Consider the following 22,214-nt stretch of genomic DNA (forward strand, 5'->3'; position numbering starts at 1 on the left):
CGCCGGGGGATCCCGCCAGGGCGAGGCGGGCCCCGTGCCCGGGCGCGGGGCTGCGCCGGGCGCGCTCCCGCCGGCGCCACGGGGACGCGCGCGGGGCCCGCGCTCCCAGCGGCCGCGCGGGGGCAGCACCGGCGCAGCCCCGCCCCCCGGCGCGTTCGCGCGCGGCCGCCCCGCTCGGCCAATGGGAGCCGCCGCTCGGCCGGGGGGGCGGGGCCTCCGCCGCGCCCCGCCCCTCGCGGCCGGAAGGATCCGCTCCCGGAAGTTCCGGCGCTGCCGCCGCTCTGCGGGATAAACAGTAATGGCGGAGGCGGTGGCGGCGCTGGAGACAACGGCGGGCGCGGCGGCCGCGGCCCTGGGGTCACCCACGGCGGCTGCGGGAGCGGCGGCCGTCGCCTTCGACTTCGCGGCCGTGCCGCCGCCCTCCGCGGGGCCGGCGGGAGGCGGCTGGACCAAGCAGGTCACCTGCAGGTACGCGCCGGCCGCGGCGGGTGGGGGGGGGGGGGGGGGGGGGGGGATGGGGAAGGGAAGCGGGCGGGCGCGGCCGCCCTTCCCTACCCTTCTTTTCCTTTCCCTTCCCTTCTTCCCGCACTGCCCCCCGCCCCGGGGCCTTTTCCCCCACCGCCGCCGCGCCCCCCCCGCCCCTCCCCCCATGGTCACGTACGCGCCGCGCGCGCCCGCCCGCGGCGCGCACCGGCCCCGCCCCGCGCGCGTCCCCGGGGGCGGCGAACGGACCCGGCCCCGGGCGGGAGCGGCCCCGGGCGGGGCTACCGGCGGGGGTGGCGCGGCCGCGGCGCCGCCATCCGGGCCGCCGGTGGGGGCGGTGCGGCCCGCGGGCTTTCTGCAGCCGCGGCCTCGTGCGAGGGTGTTCTGCGGCCTAGCGCCTGCGGCTGCCGCGCCGGGGCGCCGGGAGCGTTCCCGTCGCCTCGCAGGGAGCCCTGGGCCGCTCTGCATTGTGCGCGAACGGGCCCGGGGTGGTCGGCGCGAAGGACGCCGTGTAAAAGGAAGTCCTGCAGCCGCGTTCCGCAAAGCGCGACAAAGCAGGAAATGCAGCGTAATTTAAATGCTTGTGCGTTTCAATCGAAATTTAAAATTGGGAATTCATTCGTGACTGATATAGGGAAAACCACTCATTAAACCGGAGAACAGGAATAAGTCAGGACATGTTGCAAAATGTTCGAAGTGGCTCTGCCTGTGTCACATCGAGATTCTGTGTGCTGCGTCATTTCCTATCTGTGTTTTGCCTTAAACTATATTTCTGATAAATCTTCTCTCTGGGGTTATGCAAGCCGAACTGCGTGTTTTAAAGCTTGCCAGATGAACTATTTTTAAACCTACACTGCTGGTCGGTTGGCAAGCAGAAAGGAATTTAAAACAGTTTTGTGAACGTAGACATATATTAGTTAATATAAAAGCAAGGGATAATCCAAGATTAACATCGAGGAGCGTCTCCTGATTTTTTAAAATGTACTTATTTAAATAAATTTTTAAAAAATTAAATTACATTTAACATGTTTCTGGGCAAATGAATTCCAAGTCACTTGGAAGCAAAAAGGAGCATCCCTTGATTAGGAAGGAAGAGGCTCCCGATCTTGATGGAGTGTTTTTTATATCTCTTCTGCTTGTTTTTTCCCCCCATTTGTTCCAGTGGCAAATTGCAGCAGCAGCATGAGGAACCGCTGCTCGGCTTTCGCAGGGAGCTCGCTCGCTGTGTCTGTTTCACGTGCCCTGCAGTGTTGAAAGCGTCCCTGTTCGCTGTTGCCCCACATTTATTTTGGCTAATGCCCAGCTAACTGCATCCCTTTGGGAAGCGCCGTTTGGCAGCGCTCTCGGGCTGCTGCTGCAGGCAGAGAGTTTCGCCTGCGAATCCCCGGGTTAATGTTTGATGCCGGTGATGAGGAAATGACCGGGAGCCGTGCTTAGCTCAGCTTTAAGTGAGGCGCAAGGTCAGTGCTCGCTCTATTTAACTTTGCCTCGTAATTTCTAGAGATCGAAAGGCTCAATTAGGCAAATTGGATTCGTGAGACAGAATAGGTATAGATGCAGGATCGATTTACCGAAGACAGTGACTGCCATGGTACAGATGCAGTCAAGTTCACCAGTGTCCTGCAGTGCAGGGAGTCTAGGGAATAAATTTATTTGCAAACACTCAGGCCGAGTGGGAAGCTAAAGCTACTCTTTTGTAATGGTTAATGTGCTTTAATGTGAGCTTAAACAATGGGATCTTGGCCTTGGATCTAATGAACGTCTCCATTCTTTGTTCTCTTAGGCTAATCCTGCTAGTTATCCCATTGCTTGCTTTATTAATTTTTATGGGAGCATTCAAGTTAGAGGGAGAATAGCTTTACTCAGGCTTTAAAGTGAAATTAGCAATTTTGGCTTGCCCTTCTGGGAACCTGTGATAAAAGTTTTGGATTTCTAGGTTTGGTTTCGATAGGACATGTTCATATTTAAGAAGATAAGTTTTTTACTATTAAATTTTGTTTTACCTTTATAAATGAGCGGGAGGATTTAACAGTAAGATAAAGGAATTAAATTTCAAAACGAAGGTTTTTAGTGTAGGAGGTAGAGCAGTTTCTCTTTGAGTAATGCTGCACAATTCTTTTTGTTCGCAGGCTTTTTTAGTTGAATCATCGTATGGGTGACAGTAAATGCTGCCTCAGAAACTTTTGGGAGATAGTCCCTTCAGTCTAAGGAGCTAGCATGTGATGGCTGGTGCAGAAATAACTGCTGTTTTATCGGAACTGGAAGGTTTAGAATTGGTAGCATAAGTTCTTGCTGCTCCTTTGAATGTCTGATATGATAAATAGGTTGGTTAATGAGTTTTAATACACCAGTGTGGTATCCTTGGGATGGATGATTAGCATCTCAGAGTGAGAGACACAGTGACTAAGATGAAGGACTTCGATTTCTCCTACACGTACAGTTTTGCTGCTGTTACCCTTCTCCTTTTCTTGCAGCTAAAGTTTAGAAGTCTTAGGGTGAAATATAGGAAATCATGTTCCCTAAGGGATGATGAAAATAAGTTGGGTTTTTTTTTACTTTTGTGGTTTAGCAGTTTCAAGGCTTTCATTTTGTAAAAATTTATACCATTTTCATCTAGAATAAATAGCAGGGGAACAAAGCTAATTCCAAATTAGTTTAATGTTACGATCTTTTTCTTACTGATATATTTGAAATAAGAAAAAGAATGGTGGTCCTTACCAAGTTCCTCAGTCCTTCCAGTTCAGATGGCTACATGGTTTTATGGAGCAGTGCTATAGCCAACCTTTTTTTTCCAAAGGCTTGACAATGTTTGTTCTGTGCTTGTGTTTTCCAGATGTCATGCGACATTAAAAGTCATCAAGTTGACGTAAACAAATAACATTTCATTTATTTGTTTGAGAACTGAATGTAAATAAAACCCGTAGTGACTAAGTGGTGTATTTTAAGAGCTGTCTATGTGTTTGTACCTTAGCTGTTTTTCCTGAAAACCTGGGTCAGGTATTTTTTTTTCTTTTCATGTGAAGAATGTGCATCAGTAAAGTAATGCCACCTTAATTCAGTGCAGCATCAGGGTGTAGGGCACAAACCTCCTGGTAGCCTGCCTGGATTTCATGGCTGCTCTGGTCTGCATCTCCTGATAACTTCTGAAGGAGGTTATGGAAAAGGAACAAGGAGCTAAAATGCTATTAAGATCAACTTTTTTTCCCCCCTTTTTCTTCAGGTTATTGACTCCAGCAGAATTTCATTAGCCAGTAATGTGGCTGAATGCCCACGAGCTGTGCTAGAGCAGTGTGCTTAGCCTCCTCTTTCCTGCTACCGTCTTCCCAGGAATTCTCGGTCTCTGTATGGCACCTGAAGAAGCTAATGAGTGCAGATGGCTGTTATCCTGAGCTTCCCCATCTGCCAGTCATGGCAGCGTCATGGGTTTAGAAGGAGGTTTGCTGTTGGGTTGGGTGTAACATTCCTACTTAGCTGAACCAGTAGTTTGATAAACAAATTAACATTACCTGAGAGCAGAAACCTGAAGTAAAGAAGAGAACCCATCTGAATAAGGAAACCCATTGCAAGCTTCCTAAGCTCTAGAAGGAAGCATTGCCTATTGAGAAATACCCATGAAAATCAGGATATGCTATTTTGATCAAGGCATTCATAACTAGACACGTGTTGAACCTTTTTCAGTGATAAAATGCCAGTGCAGGCAATTATTAATTTTGTCTGGTTGTTCCGTGTGTTGGTGTCACTCATGTCTTGTACAATCATGCAGTGAACTGAGCTGGAGAAATGATCTGGACTTAGACCCTGATGAGTTCTCTGGTCTGGTTCCCCAAGCAACTTAACCAAATTACACTTGTATATTTGAATTGGAAGGACAGAGAGCCCTGCCAGAATAAGTGCTTTTTTGGATGACAGCATCACAGAGGCTCAGCGAAAATCCAGTTATATACTTGTCTTGATCTAGTTTTATTTTTTCAGATGAAGTTACATGTGTTCTCTAACTACTTGACCAAATGCAAATTTCAGATATCCTTCTACATGTTGCTGTAAAAGGCAGATAACTCATATTTCTCAGTTTTAAGGATGCTTTCTTACTATAACCAGAATGAAGAGGGTGGTATCACTGTTGAGTAGGGTTAAATTGAATACTCTGCATGTGTAAAGATGCTCTCCAAAATAAATTTCATTATCTTTTCCCAAAAATAATGCACTCTGTTTATTTTTTTACATGGCCAAAGTATGTTTTAGCCTAACACTGCAATTTGACATGTAAAGTGTTAAATTCTTTGTGACCTTAAAGTAAAAATCTTACCTCTCAGTGAGGAGGAGGGTTGTGGAGGAAGTTGGGGTGTAATCCTAAGACAAATACATTTTTTTCCCCTCCCACTCCAGCCTTCTTGTTCAAATAATATTAAGTTTGCTGTATAGGATCGATGGCCTTTAAAAGTGATGTGTGAATTAGAGCCTGGGAGTGTTTTATGTTTATTTTTTCCTTTTATAGCCCACTATTTCAATGTAATAAATTATGACAACTTTTAGAATTGTGCAGAATCTGTATTTGCAGAGGATTTTTTAACATAAACTGGGAAGGAAGGAAAGGGATTTGGAGCTTCATTTTCCCTATCAAGCAGTGGGAGAATCTCATTTTGGGGCTTAGGTACTTAACGTAAGTCGTGTTGACCAAATAGTTTCTATCAGATGTCCTCACTTCAGGCAGGTACCTTTCTGTCAGTCACTTACTTCAGCTGTAGTGGTGTCCCAACACTTTGTTGGCTCAAGGAGCAGAGTGGCTGTGCAGGGTGGTTGGGCAGTGATCTGATCCAGATTAAAAATAACCGTGGGGGCAGCAAAAGGAATGTCAGGTTCCATTGCAGCCATTTCCTGGTCTGTGTCAGCGGGTGGCTGCGAAGTTGCTGCCCCAGCACATGGGGAAGTGATGCTGTGTGGAAGTAAGCAAAGGGTGGAGACAGCATTTGTTGAAGAACAAACGTTAAACAAACTGCATTCTTTTCTTTTACCCTCTTGGTGCAACTCCCACTTCTTGAAAGCAATTGAGCCAGAAATTCCAGTTATATTCTGGTTCCATTACTTCATGGGTGGTTGGGTTTGGTTTTGGTTTGGGGTTTTTTTTGTGTGTGTTTGGGGAGGAGGGGGATTCAGTAGGGGTTTTTTCAGTTGGTTTTGGTTTGGTTTTTTTTCTTGCTTTTGAGGTGGGTCTTTGTAGGTGGGTTAAGCTGTTGGGTGGGTGGGGGGTTGTGGGTGTGACTTTTGGGGTTTTTTGTGTGGTTTTTGTTCACAGTGGAGAGTGCTGGTTGTATAGCAGGGATGGGTCTTGTTCTGTTTCTGCAACACGCTGCTCCTGGTGTGTGCTGGCATAGCTGTTTGTGCTGCCACCTGACCCCGCAGAGCCTCATCTGGGTCTTACAGTGCTTATTTTTTATGTAGGATCGCATTTCTTACCTGGTTAATATGTGTCTACAGGATACAGACAGGGGATTTGGAGAGTGAATTTGAGTGTGAATTGCAGCCTGATGGCAAGTGTCAGCTTGTGGTCTGTAAAGCTAGTTTAGATTTTTTTTTATTCTTAGTATGTTGAATACACTGTTAGTATTGCACATGGAGGGTTATCAGCTCTTTAAACACTCAGCCTCAGGTTTTAATATTTCCTTAAAACTGGATTGCAGGGGTAGCTCTGCTTATGTCACTTGGTGCGTTGTTCACTGGCTTTATCTGACTTCATAAAAGTACGGTAGACTAAGTAGCTCTGTAGGAGTGCGTGCAGTTCAACATCTTAGCACCTTTCCTGGCCAGGAATATCAACTTGAATGTACTGCTTTGTGAAGAGTTGTCCTAATCTTAGTTGTGGCTGCTGAAAGATGATCCCTGTGTCTCTTGTGCTGGCTGTGAGGCTGCACTCAGCTGCTTGGAGGGCCTGGTTCTGCTGACTGTGCAAAGTGCTGAAAGTGTGCAACAGGAGGAGGGCAGGACTGCCCCATTCAGCAGCAGCGTGGGCTTAGATGGGTATAATCTGCTTCTCAGCCTTCCCTCAAGTGGTATTTTGTATGAGACCTAAATCCTCACAAGTTTTCTTGTTTACTAGGTCTTCATATTTCCAGTGAGTTCAGAGTTTGCAACTTGGTACCTGGGGGCAGTGTGGCTTCTTTCTAAACTGAAGTGTTGGTAAACATTTATGGATTCAGTTTTTACACAGGATTTTTTTTCCCCTTTTTTCTTGGCTAATACTTTTATGTGGATTGGGAAAGGTGTACCTGAACTTTTACTTTCAGTTGTGGTTTTGATGTGAATGTACTGAATCTGAACAATTATGGTGCATTAAATTCCAAGAAGCTTGTTCTTCTAGGTTAAAAATTTTAAAAAAATTGAAAACTACTCTTCAGTTTTCTTGAATAACTGAATTGAAGATGCTAAATTAAACATGTGCTATTTGACATACAAAAATTGATCAAACTGTCCTCAAAAGCTTTGAAACTGTCCACGTTTTTCAAGACAAGCAGGACAGTGTTGAAGCAGGGTGCTTTGATTATTGATTTGGCTCCTATTGCAGAACTAATGTGTGTGTTTTGTCAGATGTAATTATCCATCATAAACATGTTTTGCATTCTTGGAGAGGAAATCACATTTGATTGAATTATTTATGAATCCAGAATATATTTAAGATCTTGGGCGATTTAGGGTGTGTCTGGGTTTGATTCTTGTGTTCACTGGAGAGTTTCTGTAAGGTTTTTTCTTGTGTCAGAACTTAGGGCCTACAAGTAAAACTTAGTGCCCATCTACTTGGTCCAAGACGCTTTCCTCTTCGTGTCCTAGCCCAGGAGAACTTTGCTTTACAAGTTTGGTTTTTTTCCGCCAGGCTTTTGTAAGAGCAAGTCCCTAAATGTGCAGCACAGTTCATTGGAGTAGCTGAGGCTTCATCTTTCCTCAGATGTTCTTATTTTTATGGTTATACTGGGGCAGGGTCCCATGAGTCTTTAGTGCTGTTCTTAATGCAGCATACCTTGATTTATAGAATAACAGGATCATCCAAATACTTTGTTTACAATTTCAGTGCTTCTCCTTAAGCCACCATTTTCTTCTCTTACAGGTACTTCATGCATGGAGTCTGCAAGGAAGGAGACAACTGCCGCTACTCCCATGACCTCTCCACCAGTCAGTCTGCCATGGTGTGCAGGTATTACCAGCGAGGATGCTGTGCTTATGGAGATCATTGCAGGTAAAGAAATGCCCCAGGCCATCCTGCAGGAGTCTTTTCACTGTATTTCTGAGTAAAGAGCTCAGGGAAAACCAGTAAATCTTAGTGTTTTCCTCTTTTGTTGACACTTCAGAAATTTATAAGAATAGCTTTTCACAGACTGTCTTCTCTTGGTAAATACCAGTGTTTGCTATGCAAATAAATGGTTAATAAATAAATTGGTTAATAAATAGACTGGCTTTCATAAAAGTGATAGTTGTCAGGGCATGGAGTTTTATTTTTCATTAATAACGTGAGTTGATTAACTGAAATCTGAGACTACATTCAGACTAGCTGAATAGATGAAACTGAGTTACACTATTTAAGTGATCATAATAGCCTGAACAGGTAGGAATTTATTTATTTTCCTGGTGTTGTCTCTTGAGGAATTGGTACTCTGACACTGGAACTACCATTTTGGAAAAATAACTGGAGTTTGTCATGTAAGTTCTAAAATGTTGCCCATACAAAATAGCTTTACTTTATGAAAACATATTATGAATTAATCTATACCCCTGAAATTATAATTAAAAAATTGTGAGGAAAGAAAACACATAGTTTCCCGGTGGAGCAAAGCTTTACAAGGGCTTGGGAATGTTTGTATCATCATACATTCATTTTATTAAAACTTGTCAGAAGTTTTAACATTCTGTCTTACTGCAGGTCTAATTTATGATTAAACATTTGCATCATGATTTTATATGGTAATTCATAGTTGGCTTTGCTTTCATTTTAATGAAGGATTGCTATGTGTAAGAAAGATAACAAAGAAAACCTCTCTGTAGTCTTGTATTTGCTAGTGTTGTTTTTTTGGTCACATAGTTCAGTGGTCTTCAAACTTCAGATCATGCACCCCATCAGCTCAAGGTTTTTGAGCTCCCACCAACATGCATATTTATTTATAGTTTACATATATATCTACATCTACTACTGTACTAATGTTATATACATTATAAAACATTATTAAAAAATCAGAATTTTAAGAAGGGTGTATTAAAGGTGAAATGAAAAATATTTAATAAGAATTTTATGAATAGTTCAAAACTATCTTTACTGTCACTAAAAGCCTTCTTAATATTTTTTTTACTGACAGTAATGTTGATTCAGTGGCCTTCCTTATTTTTTTTAAAATCTCAGTGTAACATTTTGTTAAACAGTTATTTGAAGGTCTCATTCTAAGTTCAGTTTATTTCAGTCCTTGGTTTTAATGATGGTAGTAGCTGAAAAAGATCTTTCACAAAGCTGTGCAGATCCAAAAGGAAGTGTATTGTTGGCTGCATGTACTAATGTGTGATAAATTTAGCTAGTAAGTTTCCACCTTCCCTGATGTCAATCAGCTGCTAGGGCAGATTAACTGGAAGGTGTTGCATTTTTATATTTTTAGCAAATGGGTTCAAAATACACTGGAATTCTGAATTTGAAAGATTTTTAAACATGTTAGAGAAATCACTTTCCAAGTTTTTAAAGTGTACAAGATATGAAAGGTTTTTCGTAGTTGACACATTTGGGTAGTTTTTGGCAATAAAATCATATAATGGTGGAAATACTGGATTTTCAAAATGTTGTCTCCATACCACAAATTTCCTTCAAAAAGCAGTTTTCTGTTCATAGAACGACTTTATCTTGGAGGGACAGTTTGAATGTGGTTGAGTTTGGTTCATTTGGATTTGTTGGGGTTTTTTTTAATATCTGCTTAGCAGCATACTGCTGGCAGTGACTTTTCATCACAGAAAAGGGCAGCCCATTTGGACCACTTGTCTTTGTGAAATAAATGTGCATAACTCATTTGTGATGCTTTTTAAGTGCTTTACCATGAGATAATCAGCAAACCTCTGTGTGGTACAGAAGATTTTCCTGGTGGCTCTCCATCTTATAACTGGGGTAAACATTTGACTGATTAAAAGTCTATATTGATGACATTCTCTTGGGTGCTTCTGGATCCATCTTTGCTACAATATCTTGCCTATGAGTGATGCAGTGATGATTTTCTGGTGGTGTGCTATCCTTGTAACCTTACCCTGGAATCTCTTTTTGTGATCAGAGCAGCTGCTCCTTCAGTGATTTTCCTAGCACAGTTTTTCCATAAAGCATTGTTTTTATTCAAGTAGTTGTCTACTGTTGAGAATATATCTCCTCCAGTGAATCTTTTTGTCTTTATTAAAGAAGCAATTTGTTGAGAATGTTTCTCTTCTGGTGCATATTTTCCTTGGTGTCTCACAAAAAGTAGTTCAGCATTGAAACAGAATCTAGCAAGTATCATAAGCTGAGACATGTGAAAAACATCTGTACTTTTCCTTCTGCCATACAGCAAACTTCCCACACTGCAAAATTTGTTCTACTACTTGTTTTTTCAAATCTCTAGCAATGTTTTCTGTGTTTCCCAACAGTATTTGCTGACAAAGGAATGTGTTTTACTTTGTCACCATATTGTTTTCCATGAGTTATTCAGTCATTTTTACCACAGCAGGAAGAAAAAGTTGACCAGTGGCATATGGTTTTTTGTCTTTCATTGTTATGTAACAAGCCTCAAAAGAGGCTTCTAAACTCTTATTGTGAAGTTCTGCAAAGTACTGGATTGAGTGTTACATGACTTGAAACATCTTGGAAAAAATTGTGGAGGTTTGTCTTTGTGTTCTGGATGTTTTGATTTTCAATGTCTTGCTAGTGGAGATGGCTTCCTACTTTCAGTAGCTAATATCTCAAGGTACAGTATACACTGAGGGCATGGTTCTTCATTAATAGTAGTGGATGTAAATCCATATTTCAGATTGCCTTCTTGGTAATCTTGATTTATTCTGTGGTTCCCCTCCCCCTGAGTTCAAGATCTGATTAGGTTGGCATTGTTTTACTTTGGAGTGTGACTGATGAGGAGCTTGTAGTAGGCGTAGAAATGTTAGCTCTGACATTTTCTTGTTGGCTTTTGCTCACATTATCAGTGTTGTCACCAGCCCACAGTTGCAGGCATCTTTTCAAGCCACTTGTTCACTTTGTCAGGGTTAGTTTAGGTACAACAAGATCAGATAATCTGTTGATTCATTAAGTGGGTACAAGCAAACTGCAATATGTCACAATATGCTGAAAGTGAGCAGACAAGGGGGGTGCCACTGTCGACCCACTGGGTGATGGAACACCTGCTCCTTCAGGGCACCTCACACGTACCACACATGGGCACTCTGGCGTGTGGGCTGTGAGGACACTGCCATCAACATGGATCATAATAATAATAATAATTTATTGTATTTTTTAAGGGGAAGAAACCCACTAAGTTGTAGTATTTTCTTCCTGCACCCCAGTGGGTTGCCTTGGGCACCTCGTATGGTGGACACACATCTGAGGCCACAGATGTACAGATCTGAAGGCTTGAGTTTTAAATTCGTGCTTTATAGGATTAGGATTTCCAAGCTGACATTTGGTTTGGAGCACCTCTTTAATATGCAAGAGCTGGGACACTTCATTGTTTCTAATCTGACACAAGCTAAATGAATCACAGTCACATCAAACTTCTGTATGATCTCAAAAAATTACCTCCCGTTGTCCTTGAAATTAGTCAGCAAATATCTAAGTCTACAACAGTATATTTGTAATTTATTTTTCCCATGTAGCCCCCTAGTTGCTGGAAGACAGATTTTTGAGGGAAATGGTGCCTTCCTGCGTACTGTGGGTGGTAGGGCTCAAAGTGTTCTGATTATCATATTCCACAATGAGCTGAAAGAGGCATTAGAAACAAGTGCTCAAATTCAGTGTAAGATCTGCATGAGGCAAGGTGCTTAGACACAGGAAAAGAGTCATTTATACTGGTGGGGATCTCTGAATCTGTGCCAGCAGAGGCCAGGTTGCCCAAGGCATTGTCCAGTCAAGTTCTGAATATCTGCAACCATGAAGACTATGCACCCATTCTAGTGTTTAACTACTCTTACAGCAATTTTTTTTCCTGATATCCATACCTGTAACTTCCCATTTTGGACTGATGTCTACTGACTGTCATCCTATCACTGCCCCTCTTCGAAGACTCTGGCTGATCTTTCCTGTGGCTTCCCATGAGATAGTTGGAGACAGCAGTGTCTGTCCTTAGTCTTCTCTTTATAAAGCTGAACAAATTCATTTTTCTCATTCAGTAATACTGTACATGTGCAATAGGTACCTGACCGCTTTGGGACATATTTGAAGCTTGTTCTGTGTAAGTTAAGTAAGAATTGTGTACACTGCTCTTTTTTTCTCCAAAATTTCAGAGTACCTTGTGTTTCTTTGAGCAGTGCTGACATATTGCACAAGTGGAAGCATATCTCTATAAGGGGTCATCAGTGTCTTTCTCTTCCAAGCCATTCTGGATCCTCCTTCCACACAGCATGTTTACGTCTTCCTTAGTTTATTTTCAGTACATGGGGCTGCTGTCTGGAGGTATTTTTTTGTGGAAAGTTGACACGATGTGTTTTAACTTTTCAGGTATGAACATACCAAGCCTCTAATACAAGAAGAAGTGGCTGATGTGAATCCAGAGGTGGAAATCTATCCATCAGTGTCCTCAGACTTTGCATCGCTCCCTGAAACAGTTGAAGAATTTATTGCTGAGGTAGAAGATGAAAATACGGATCTGGCAGCAGCAGGAGTCGGGGCTGAAGACTGGGTGAATGCGGTGGAGTTTGTCCCTGGGCAGCCGTACTGTGGACGTGGTAAGCTGATCATGGGAAAACAGTGAATTCCCATCACGGCTCAACAGTTTCTGTGTAGTGCATTTATTTTCAGGCTTTTGAGTACAGCTGTTCATATTTATTGATCAGTTAAAGTGAGCTTAGGTTTTCCCACATGAGTAGTCGGACTGACTGTTCCATTCTGAAACCAGATAGATGTATTTCATTACACTCTCTGCATGACTGGCTTTCTCTTGCTATGTTTCAGAGTGACTTGAGAATCTCCTTAGAGGTTTAGTTTGCCTATGGGATGGGAGATGAAATTACTCGTCATGCAATTAATATTGCTACTCTGGAGAGATAATCTGCTGCCTTTGTGTTTTGGGGTTGGGTGATTTGGTTTGGGGTAGTTTTGCAGTCTTGTAGAGGTTTTTCAGTGGAGATACAGGTTCCTGTAGAAGGAATTGAAGCCTAATGCTTACTTTTATGAATCCTGTGGCCAGAGGCTGAAAATGATGTATTCTAGTTACCTTTCTGGAACTCAGCTTTCTAATACTGTGACATAACGAGCTATTTCTAATAGCTCATTATGAGAATGAGACTGAAGAAGCTCATTGAATGGGACCAGACTGTTTGAGTAGCATATTTGTCATCTGTTTTTCCTGCCGAAGGATAAGAGAGTCTTAAAATTTAAGTGAAAAGTAGGCTGAAGGTGTTCACTTTACCATAATTTCTAATATTTGTCTCTCTAAGGCCGTGAGTACTTACATAATTGTTTGAATTGAAAATGGAAACCTTGCATCCAGAAGAGTTTGAAGCAGTCAGAGTGCTCAGATTATACTACTTTGTCTCCACAGCACTGCTCAGATTCTCAGGTTTGAAAAGAGAATGACCTCAGTGTTACAGGGTGCTGCTTGGAGCCTCCTGCCTTCCAATTTGAGGAGGGTGAAGAGAAATGGTCTAGTGTTGTTGAGAAGTTTGATGATGGAATTTTATAATAGATCTGTGACTGGAGTATATCCCAAAGGAATGAAAACTTGACCACTACCTGTTAATGTGCCACCTTACTGTCATAAAAGATACAGCTTCTGTGCTTGTTGAGACAAAGGATTTTTGAAAATATTTTAATCAGAATATATTAGTTTAGATTGGAAGGAACCTCTGGACTTGATCGAGTTAATTTCCTGCTTAAAGGTTGCCAGGGCCTTTGTTCAGCTGAATCTCTATCCTCAGAGATGTTCAAAGGGCCATAACCTCTGGGTATCCTTTGCAGTGTTTGACTTCTTTCACAAAGAAAGCCTGTTTCCTAGTATGTAATTGGATTTTTCCCTGCCTCAGCTTGCCTTCTGTCTCTTGTCATGTGCACATCTGAGAAGAGTCAGTCTCTTTTCTTGGGCTTCAGCCACATTAATGACTGGCTGGCCCTCCACTGGAATCAGTTCATTGCTAGTTTGAACAGCCAGAGATCTTTTAAATACACACAGTCCTTACAGAAGAGCTGGTGCTTCTTCCTGAAGTCTAGGTAATTCATTATACTGTTAACTTAGTTACTAAAGCAGTTCCTTTTTCTAGGGGTTAGGCTTATTTTTCATGCAAACTTGTGCCAGATTAGGTTAAATAATGTTCTCTTGTGTGAAACTTGTTGTAATCTCTGTTTTACAGCCTTTGAAACTTGATGTATTTTAATGTACAAGCATACTGATCTGTTTCTGTTCTGAACAGTGCTACATGAAGCTAATTCCCATGGTGACTTTAAAAAACACTTTACTTTTCGTAAGCAGCTGTCTTTGTTAAGCTACAGAAATAAAAATGTGTGCAGTGTGTTCCAGTGTATGCCTTAAAGCAGATTATTCTTGTCACATCGCTGGAGAAATGCACAGATACTTGGAAACTTCAAAATGAAACTTATTTCTCAAGGTTGCCTAGAAGCCTGTGTGTTTAAAATTGTCATACAAATGATAAAGATTCAAGGTTGCCAATCTAACTGTACATAGCTTGGACTATAATGCTCACCTTTTACCATGATTCTCTGATTTGGGACTAAACCTGGTATCTTGAAGATGACTTCAGGACCTAGCATAGAAAATAGTGATGGTTCTTCAGGTATGAAGAAATGGAAATATGACACATTTCCATACTTTTTCTGCAGCTATTGCTGCTCAATGTTCTGCAGTAATTGAGGAAGAGTAGAAAGGCAGAAATACAAGAAACACTCAACTGGGTGTCTGCTTGCTGTTAATAAAAGATTAATGTGTTTGATGCTACAAAGTGTGTCCTAAAGTGCAAGCAGGTGGTGTGTGAATCAAAGGTAACAAACCAGTTTTTCCACGAGCATGAATTTAACCCTGTTGACTGGGAAATGGGCAGTGAGAAGGTGGGGATTGAGTCCACCTACTGGTGAGCAGAGATTTGGAAAACAGCAAACAGAATCCTAGAGAACAAATGCTACACTGAGGGATGTTGGATTGGTAACTGCTGAGACCGGGAAGCTTTCTGACTTTCTAATTGTGCTTTCAAAGAGGAAGTGAAACAGTAACTGATACAGTGCAGTGCATACAGAGGATATACACACTGTTCTAGCTTCACACTAAAAGAGTTTCTTCTGAATATCTAATCTATACCCACCCTCTTTCAGATTGAATTTTAGTTTGAAACTGTTACCCTTGTGGTATTACTACATGCCTTTGTAAAAAGTCTCTCTTCTTCTTTCTTTTAGGCCCCCTTCAGGTCCTGGAAGGCTGCAGTAAGGTCACCCCGGAGCCTTCTCTTCTCCAGGCCGAAGAGCCCCAACTCTCTGAGCCTTTCCTCATAGGGGAGGTGTTCGATCCCTCTAACCATCTTCATGGCCCTCAACTAGGTAAAAAAAATCTGTGACAACATTAACTCGAGCAAACACTGGCAAATGCAACGGTTGAGGGAATAGAAACTGAATGGTAGTTGTGATCTTTGTTATGTCTTTTGGAAGTGGAGACCATGGATTTCAAATGGGAGGGCAAGTGGGATTTCAATAAGTAAGTACATATTTTCATGTTACGCTGAGCTACTCAGAAGAGTATGTAGAGCCTAGTGTATGGTTTCTTGTTACTTTTCTTGGTGCTGGTTCACTGGAACTTGTTGGGAGGAAGAGGTAATGAACTTACTTTGTTTGGGAATCTCTGACTGAAAATGAGTGAGCAGGTTGCCAGGTGCCCTGTTACTTAGTTACTCACTTGCTTTGAAAAGTATGTTTCTAACAAACATTGCTCCAAGATCAGCCTGAGTGACCCCTACAATTAGAGGTGGTTCAAGAAGCAGACTTGATCTTATCTTTGAGAGCTAATACTTTTCTGCACTAATCTTCGATACTTGCATGTTCCTCAAAACTTAAGTCACAGGGAGCTGCATTGCTTTTTCTTTGTCCTAAAACTAACAGACTGATACATGCCTACTGTTATGTCCTTGCTCCATGGGGATGAAAACTGTGCGAGTGTGCAGCCTCTGATTAATTTTGAGAAGGAGTCTGTCCTTCAGTTTAGCTGATCCAAGTATGCCTTTGGTAGTTTTTGCTTGTTTCTCCAAATCTAGTACTTGAAGGGCTTCTGAAAGTTACACCTTCTTATAGCATCGATGACTTGTTACTCTTGTAACAGCTTCTGGTTGTGTAAATGAACTCCAGCTGTTGTTCTGCCTGGTGTTTACTCTGAATATAGTAATGCTTTGTGTTTATTACATCTTCAGTTTCACACTGGCTGCTTTTGTCTTGTAATTCAGTAATCATCCTACTTATGTAACAATCTCAAAAGGCTGATTTGTGGTGAGGCAGGCAAGCATGTGTTTGAGGTACAGGGAGGAAGTGTTCAGCTGTCTAAAGGGCAAAAAGATACAGATTTCAGTTCAGATTAGAATTAGGTAAGGGAATTTACTTAGGATTTTGCAAAACTGTTGGCTAGCTTAGAATGCAGTGAAAATAGCCTGAATTTCAGTTTCTTAGGTTCATGTGTCTGGTTAATTGACCAGATAGATACCTGTTTAGGATAGGCATTTTGACAAATAAGTAGAATGGAGTTAGTTTGAGAGGCGTGGACACCACTTTTCTGTCAATCCTAGAGATGCGTGGGAGTCCAGAAATGAAAGTTTGTTCAGTGTTCTGGCTAAACAAGAGTGTGCTCATTAGCCTGCACATAAACTACTGATGTGGTGTTGCCATACTAGCATTTTGTTATGCTGGATACACCTTTATTACTTCAGCTGTGTAATTTCTGGGAAAAACCTGTTAACTTTAGCTGATGTGAAAATTTTAGCTGAAGTGAAATTGATTCAGTGAGAATCAATTGAAAGCAGTGAGAGATTTGTAGCCTTATTTAATGGTTGCTGAACCAGAGTCTGTCTAACAGTGTATTTAAGCTGCTGAGGACTAGTGCGATTTTTCTAGTGTGGAGGTAGCCTGTAAATGGATCTTCCCTGACCACTAAAACTTTGATAGCTTTAATCTTGTCTGGGTTGAAGGATGAAGAAACTGGTCTTGAAATTTCTTGAGTGGGGACAATAATTTGGTTCAGGTTGAGGGTATGTGAACTTGAACTGAAATGAAGCTAAGTAGTTTCTATTATTCCGTTTGGGTAACCTGAGTGTTCTTACTCCCGGTGCTCAGAATCTGAATGTGCTGCCTACTGTTCTTAATTCTGTTCCTAGCTGCTCCTTTCTGTGCTGAAGCACCCTTGCAGGAAATGGTGATTGAAGAAGAATACGAGAAGCAGCAGGCAGATGTGGAGATGAAGAAGGAGCTGTGCCCTTACGCTGCATTAGGAGAATGTCGTTATGGAGAAAACTGCGTGTACATCCATGGGGATGTGTGTGATATGTGTGGCCTGCAGGTCTTGCATCCCATTGATGCTGCACAGCGATCTCAGCACATAAAGGTAAGCAAACAACTGTCTGGTGTTTAACAGCTGTAAGTTATTGCTTCCTAGCTCCCCTCAATCACTTGTTACTAATTCCCTTTCATTTGAAGGTGTGTGCAGGTCAGGCAGTGAATGACACTCTTGGTTGTAAACTAGACTGTTTCCTGCCAGGGCCATACTCAAAAGCAGCTGGATTTCCTTATCTGTGTTGGGAGAGCAGTCTGCTTAAAGATACTGAAGCTTTGTTCTTTGCCTAGTAAAAGTGGATGGTCTTTTAGATTGCCTTTTCATGTTTAAAAGCAGTGTCTGAAGGAAGGAATTCGAACTCTGAATTGATTGTTCCCCATTACTTGAGCAAATTTTGAGGATAAAGATTTTTTTCAGCTTAATCACACTATTTCAATATGCAAAACACCAAACTGAGTTTAAAAACCTGCTTAGACCTCACCAGGTGACCAGTTGTCTCTGTAGTTGTTTTCTTTGTGTCTCCTTTTCAGTCTTGCATTGAAGCTCACGAGAAGGACATGGAGCTTTCCTTTGCCGTCCAGCGTAGTAAAGACATGGTGTGCGGGATCTGCATGGAGGTGGTGTATGAGAAGGCAAATCCTAGTGAGCGCCGCTTTGGGATCCTCTCCAACTGCAGCCACACTTACTGTCTCAAGTGCATCCGCAAGTGGAGGAGTGCTAAACAGTTTGAGAGCAAGATTATAAAGTGAGGCACTTTCCCATTTCCATTGTACTTTGTTACTGTGGAAGAACTTAGTAACTTGTGACAACTTGCAACAGACTTCCAGATGCAGACTGCACAGAGACTGCATTTAATGCATACTAACTTTTAGTTTAGGAGTGAAATAATTGTTAGGGATAACATTTACACTCTGATTTGGTTAATAAGGGTTAAGTTTGCTAAACGCAATGGTAGTAAATAACTGTTGTTTATTTAGTAGCATGTTGTCCAGTTGTTACTGTTTATGTCTTGGACACCCAGGCAGGAATCTGGAAACAGATTAACCAGTTCAGAATGTATTAAGAATGCTTAATTCATTTCTGCGTTAGAGCATTATTCAGTTGGCAAAACATTTCTCCATTTAAGCCTGTTCTAGAAAATACAGAGTTCCAATCAAATAAATATAGGAATAATACCAAAATAAATTTATTTAATTCTAAAGAAAAAGGAGTCTGTGTGAAGTGTTTTTTCAAGCTTTTCTGAGCCAAGCTGACCAGCTGCCATTGCCATTGAGTTCTTGAAGAACAGTTTAGGTTATCTTCATGTATAAGAGAGTCTAGAGTATATGAGTACAGTACCTCTTTAAGGATGGATATTTGCCATGACTTATTATATAGGAGAGAGAGCGCCCTGTAATGTAGAATTTTGCAGCACAGTCTGTTCATTTCCCAGGTCCTGCCCAGAATGCCGGATCACATCTAACTTTGTCATTCCAAGTGAGTACTGGGTGGAGGAGAAGGAAGAGAAGCAGAAACTCATTCAGAAATACAAGGAGGCAATGAGGTATGAGCAATGCAGCCTTTTATCAAACTGAGACTGCAGAGATAGACACACATGGAGAAGAAGGGTGTTGATGTAAAGTCCCTTGTCACACCTCCTTTCCACCACCGTGTGAAATGCGTCTTTACCTATCTGCCCACAGATGCATGCACACAGTCCCAAAGGTATTCCTGTGTTCTTTCACCCCAGTCTGTCCCTTCTCTACACAAAACACTGGTGGTGTAGCCATAAGACAGTCCTAGCTCATGCACTGCACACCACTGGTGTCCCTCTGCATGCATCAGTCCACACATAGTGTAATAAATAATTTCTGCATGTAGGTCTTTTACTCACAAAATACCACATGCTCCTGGTACCTGAGATCCTTGTGGGCTGCAGGTAAATGCAATTCTGGAATCTGATTGGGCTCTGCTGTCAGTAAGGCTTGCGATATTTTCCTTTCCAGCAACAAGCCGTGCAGGTATTTTGATGAAGGCCGTGGGAGCTGTCCATTTGGAGGGAACTGTTTTTACAAGCATGAATATCCTGATGGCCGCCAAGAGGAGCCACAAAGACCCAAAGTAGGAACCTCAAGTAGATACCGGGTCAGTGCTGCTGTTTAATTGCCCTTTCCATAGAGAGAGAGCAGAAGAGGGGTGTACATTATGTCTTCTGCCTTGAGAAGAGGATAGGGAAATATTGACTCTTCTTTTTTCCACTTCTGATAGACCTCTGTAATGGTGAATTTGAAGGAAGCAGTGCTCTAAAGTTTGTGAATGCTGGAGGCCAAGATGGAAAGACTAAATTTTAAAAACTTTCCTACAACATACTTGAAGTAGAAATGTTGGGTAGCATTAATAAGGGTGTGTAAGGGTAAATTCTGCTGGAGGTCAGTATCTCCCTGAAAGAGAAATGTGATTTCTTGCATGTCAGAAAGTACTCCAGGGGCACTGTCAGCCTCTGGAAAGGCTCCTGCTTTGTACCAGTTGGTTACCTGGGGAAATCCTTGTGTTCCATTTGCAGGCCCAGCGGAGGAATCGGTTCTGGGAGTTCATCGAGGAGCGAGAGAATGGTGATCCCTTTGAAACCGACGAGGATGAGGTGGTGACCTTTGAGCTCGGTGAGATGTTGCTTATGCTGTTGGCAGCTGGAGGTGATGATGAGCTAACGGATTCTGAGGATGAGTGGGACTTATTTCATGATGAGCTGGAAGATTATTATGATTTGGATCTATAGCACCTGTCAGTGGAGTGTGGACTGTTGTCTTGGCTTCAGGCAGTAGCTATTACCTGTGGTGTTGTGGCAGTGCCTGTGTTTCTCCTAGGCAGGCCGATCAATTCCAGGTGCTGTTGTAATAACTTTTACCCAGGGTCTGTCTCTTCCCCTCCCCTCCTCTCCCACCCCAGGAGTGTTGTTTTTCCTCTGTTTAAACAAATAACAAGAAATAAATCTTTAAAATGTTAGTTTTTGTAAAAATAAATTTAACTGTCAAACAGTTAGCTTAGGTTTGTTGCTTCATCTGTGTACCCAACAGAGTTCACCCAGTTCCAGGGTTAAAGTGTTTACAGGACTTCCACACTCATTTTGAAGAGCCCAGATACAAAAATGAGCAGTGGCCATGCAGTGGGGATGTAAATTGGCTGATGGCCTTTATTCTGTCTTTGTACCAATATTTCTGATTTCAGGCCAGATAAAAATATTCTTTCTGGAATCAGCTCCGTTCCAGCCCCCTCATGTACACGTCTTCATTTGTGACTTTTGGTCTCTGTTTACTTGCACATTACTATTACTACTGTGTAACCAGAACCAGGTGTGAACGTTCTGGATTTTTACTGTGTTTAGCATGAAAGGAAAATGTCTTTGTGAAAGGAGAACTCTCTATGTGTATATACAGATAAATGTAGAGTTGGACCTCAAGGATGGGGAGACTCTGTGTAAGTTAAAAATAACAAAACCATCTTTCATCCCCTCTTGGTGCATGAAGTCTAGCCTCCAGTTGGACATGAAACTGGTCTAGTGGTCTCAGCCCAGACTGGGAAACGATCCTGACTATCGCTTAACTTGATAGATGGCACTCCCTTAATACACCAGCTCTCTTTCATGTGTATGATTAGGGTTGTCCAGGAGCAGAAATCCGGTTAGCCAAGGTGGGGTCAGAGGAACACCAGAGAGGACCCTTTAGCTTTATCGCTCTGTAAGTTTTAGAACTTCATGTAAACACTTAAGCCGTGAGCTTTGCTAGAAACTCGCTGTGCCTCCCAGCTGCTTTGGGGTACCTGTGCCTCTCTGCAGCTGAGATGGGCAGGTTGCCTGGTAAAGCTGTTCAGTTTATGTGAGTTACTGCTTACAAAGGCAGTCGTGCAGTTTCTGGCTGTAATTTGCATTGAGAAATTACTTTGCCACCAAAGCCCCAGCACAGGAATTTTAACCTTGCATTACATTATTGCTGTTTTTTATTGACTTGTGGATGCCCCGTGATCTGTTCTCCTGCTGCTCTTGTCCCCTAGACTGCCTCTCCTTTCACTTTTAAATGGAATGAGAAATTGTTCTGAGGTCTATAATGTATTGTTTTGCAGCTGCCTTTTGTAAGAAGCACTTTTCCCAAATAAAAAAAGTTAAAAAAAATTAAACAAGAAGTCAGTCTGTTCTTTTAAGTTTGAAGTGTCTGGTTTTTAACTTATTTTTGTGTGTATTTCTGTAAATACCAAGACATTTATGTCACTTATTCTTAACTCCTGCAGAGCCATGTTATGCTTAATACAGGATTCTAGCATTGTTAGAGCCTTTCCAGCAAAGAGCCTGTAACGCAAGGGACACATTCTGAACAGACAGCTGAGACAGCTGATATATTGAAGGAATATCTGGGGCCATTAGTAAGAACAGACATGTCTTGCTTTCTCAGAAGTAAGTTCTACGCTATTGTGTTCATTCTGTTTGCACTGAACAAAGCCAGCTGCAGGATATACCCTTATCCATAGTTTTGTATCATAATGCTGTTTGGACAGCAAATCCAAGCACTGCTACAGGCAACTTCCTGAGGCTCCACGTGCTTGAAGTCTGTGTGTGTTCAGATAGAAGCATTTTTCTGCAGAAATACACGAAGGTGGAATTAAACTGCTGGAAGCATACTCAGATGCTGGGGGATATGATTAAAAAAAGTTTAAGTGAGCAGAGTAAAAGCCTTCCTGCCCTACATTGTGAACATTAGTTTTTACATCCTATTGGAAAGTTTGATTCAAATGTGAGTTTGTAACAAAGCTGTGTTCTGATGGAAAAAGATAATGAACTTACCAGCCAGAGCACACATGTGAGCTTGCTTTCCTAAGGGGTCAGGAGGGGGGTGTGCTTTACTCTCTGCCTGGCTGTACATGTGGCACTGTGGTGGCTGCTGCTCCCGAAGCTTCTTCCTGTACGTGTTAGAGAGGAGGCTGAGAATACCCAGATGAGTGATTTGCTTTGGTGGAGGCTGGTGGGTGGAGCTGCACGGCCACTGA

The 22,214-nt window shown here is 42.3% G+C and overlaps 1 protein-coding gene across 2 annotated transcripts; it reads left to right on the forward strand.

Moving 5' to 3' along the window:
- The first annotated feature begins 283 nt into the window (after positions 1–283).
- On the forward strand, positions 284–21,350 carry MKRN1 (makorin ring finger protein 1). Of its 2 annotated transcripts, none has more exons than XM_039570578.1 (9): positions 284–468; positions 7,580–7,708; positions 12,170–12,396; positions 15,071–15,211; positions 17,026–17,252; positions 17,732–17,946; positions 18,634–18,744; positions 19,187–19,325; positions 19,744–21,350. In XM_039570578.1, the coding sequence occupies exons 1-9, from the start codon at positions 299–301 to the stop codon at positions 19,954–19,956; spliced, it is 1,572 nt and encodes a 523-aa protein (XP_039426512.1). In that variant the 5' UTR covers positions 284–298; the 3' UTR covers positions 19,957–21,350. The 2 variants fall into 2 exon arrangements, with proteins under 2 accessions (XP_039426512.1, XP_039426513.1); XM_039570579.1 differs by having other exon boundaries at positions 19,187–19,301.
- The last annotated feature ends 864 nt before the right edge of the window (positions 21,351–22,214 follow it).

The sequence above is a fragment of the Corvus cornix genome, chromosome 1A, assembly GCF_000738735.6.
Source record: "Corvus cornix cornix isolate S_Up_H32 chromosome 1A, ASM73873v5, whole genome shotgun sequence".
NCBI lineage: Eukaryota > Metazoa > Chordata > Aves > Passeriformes > Corvidae > Corvus > Corvus cornix.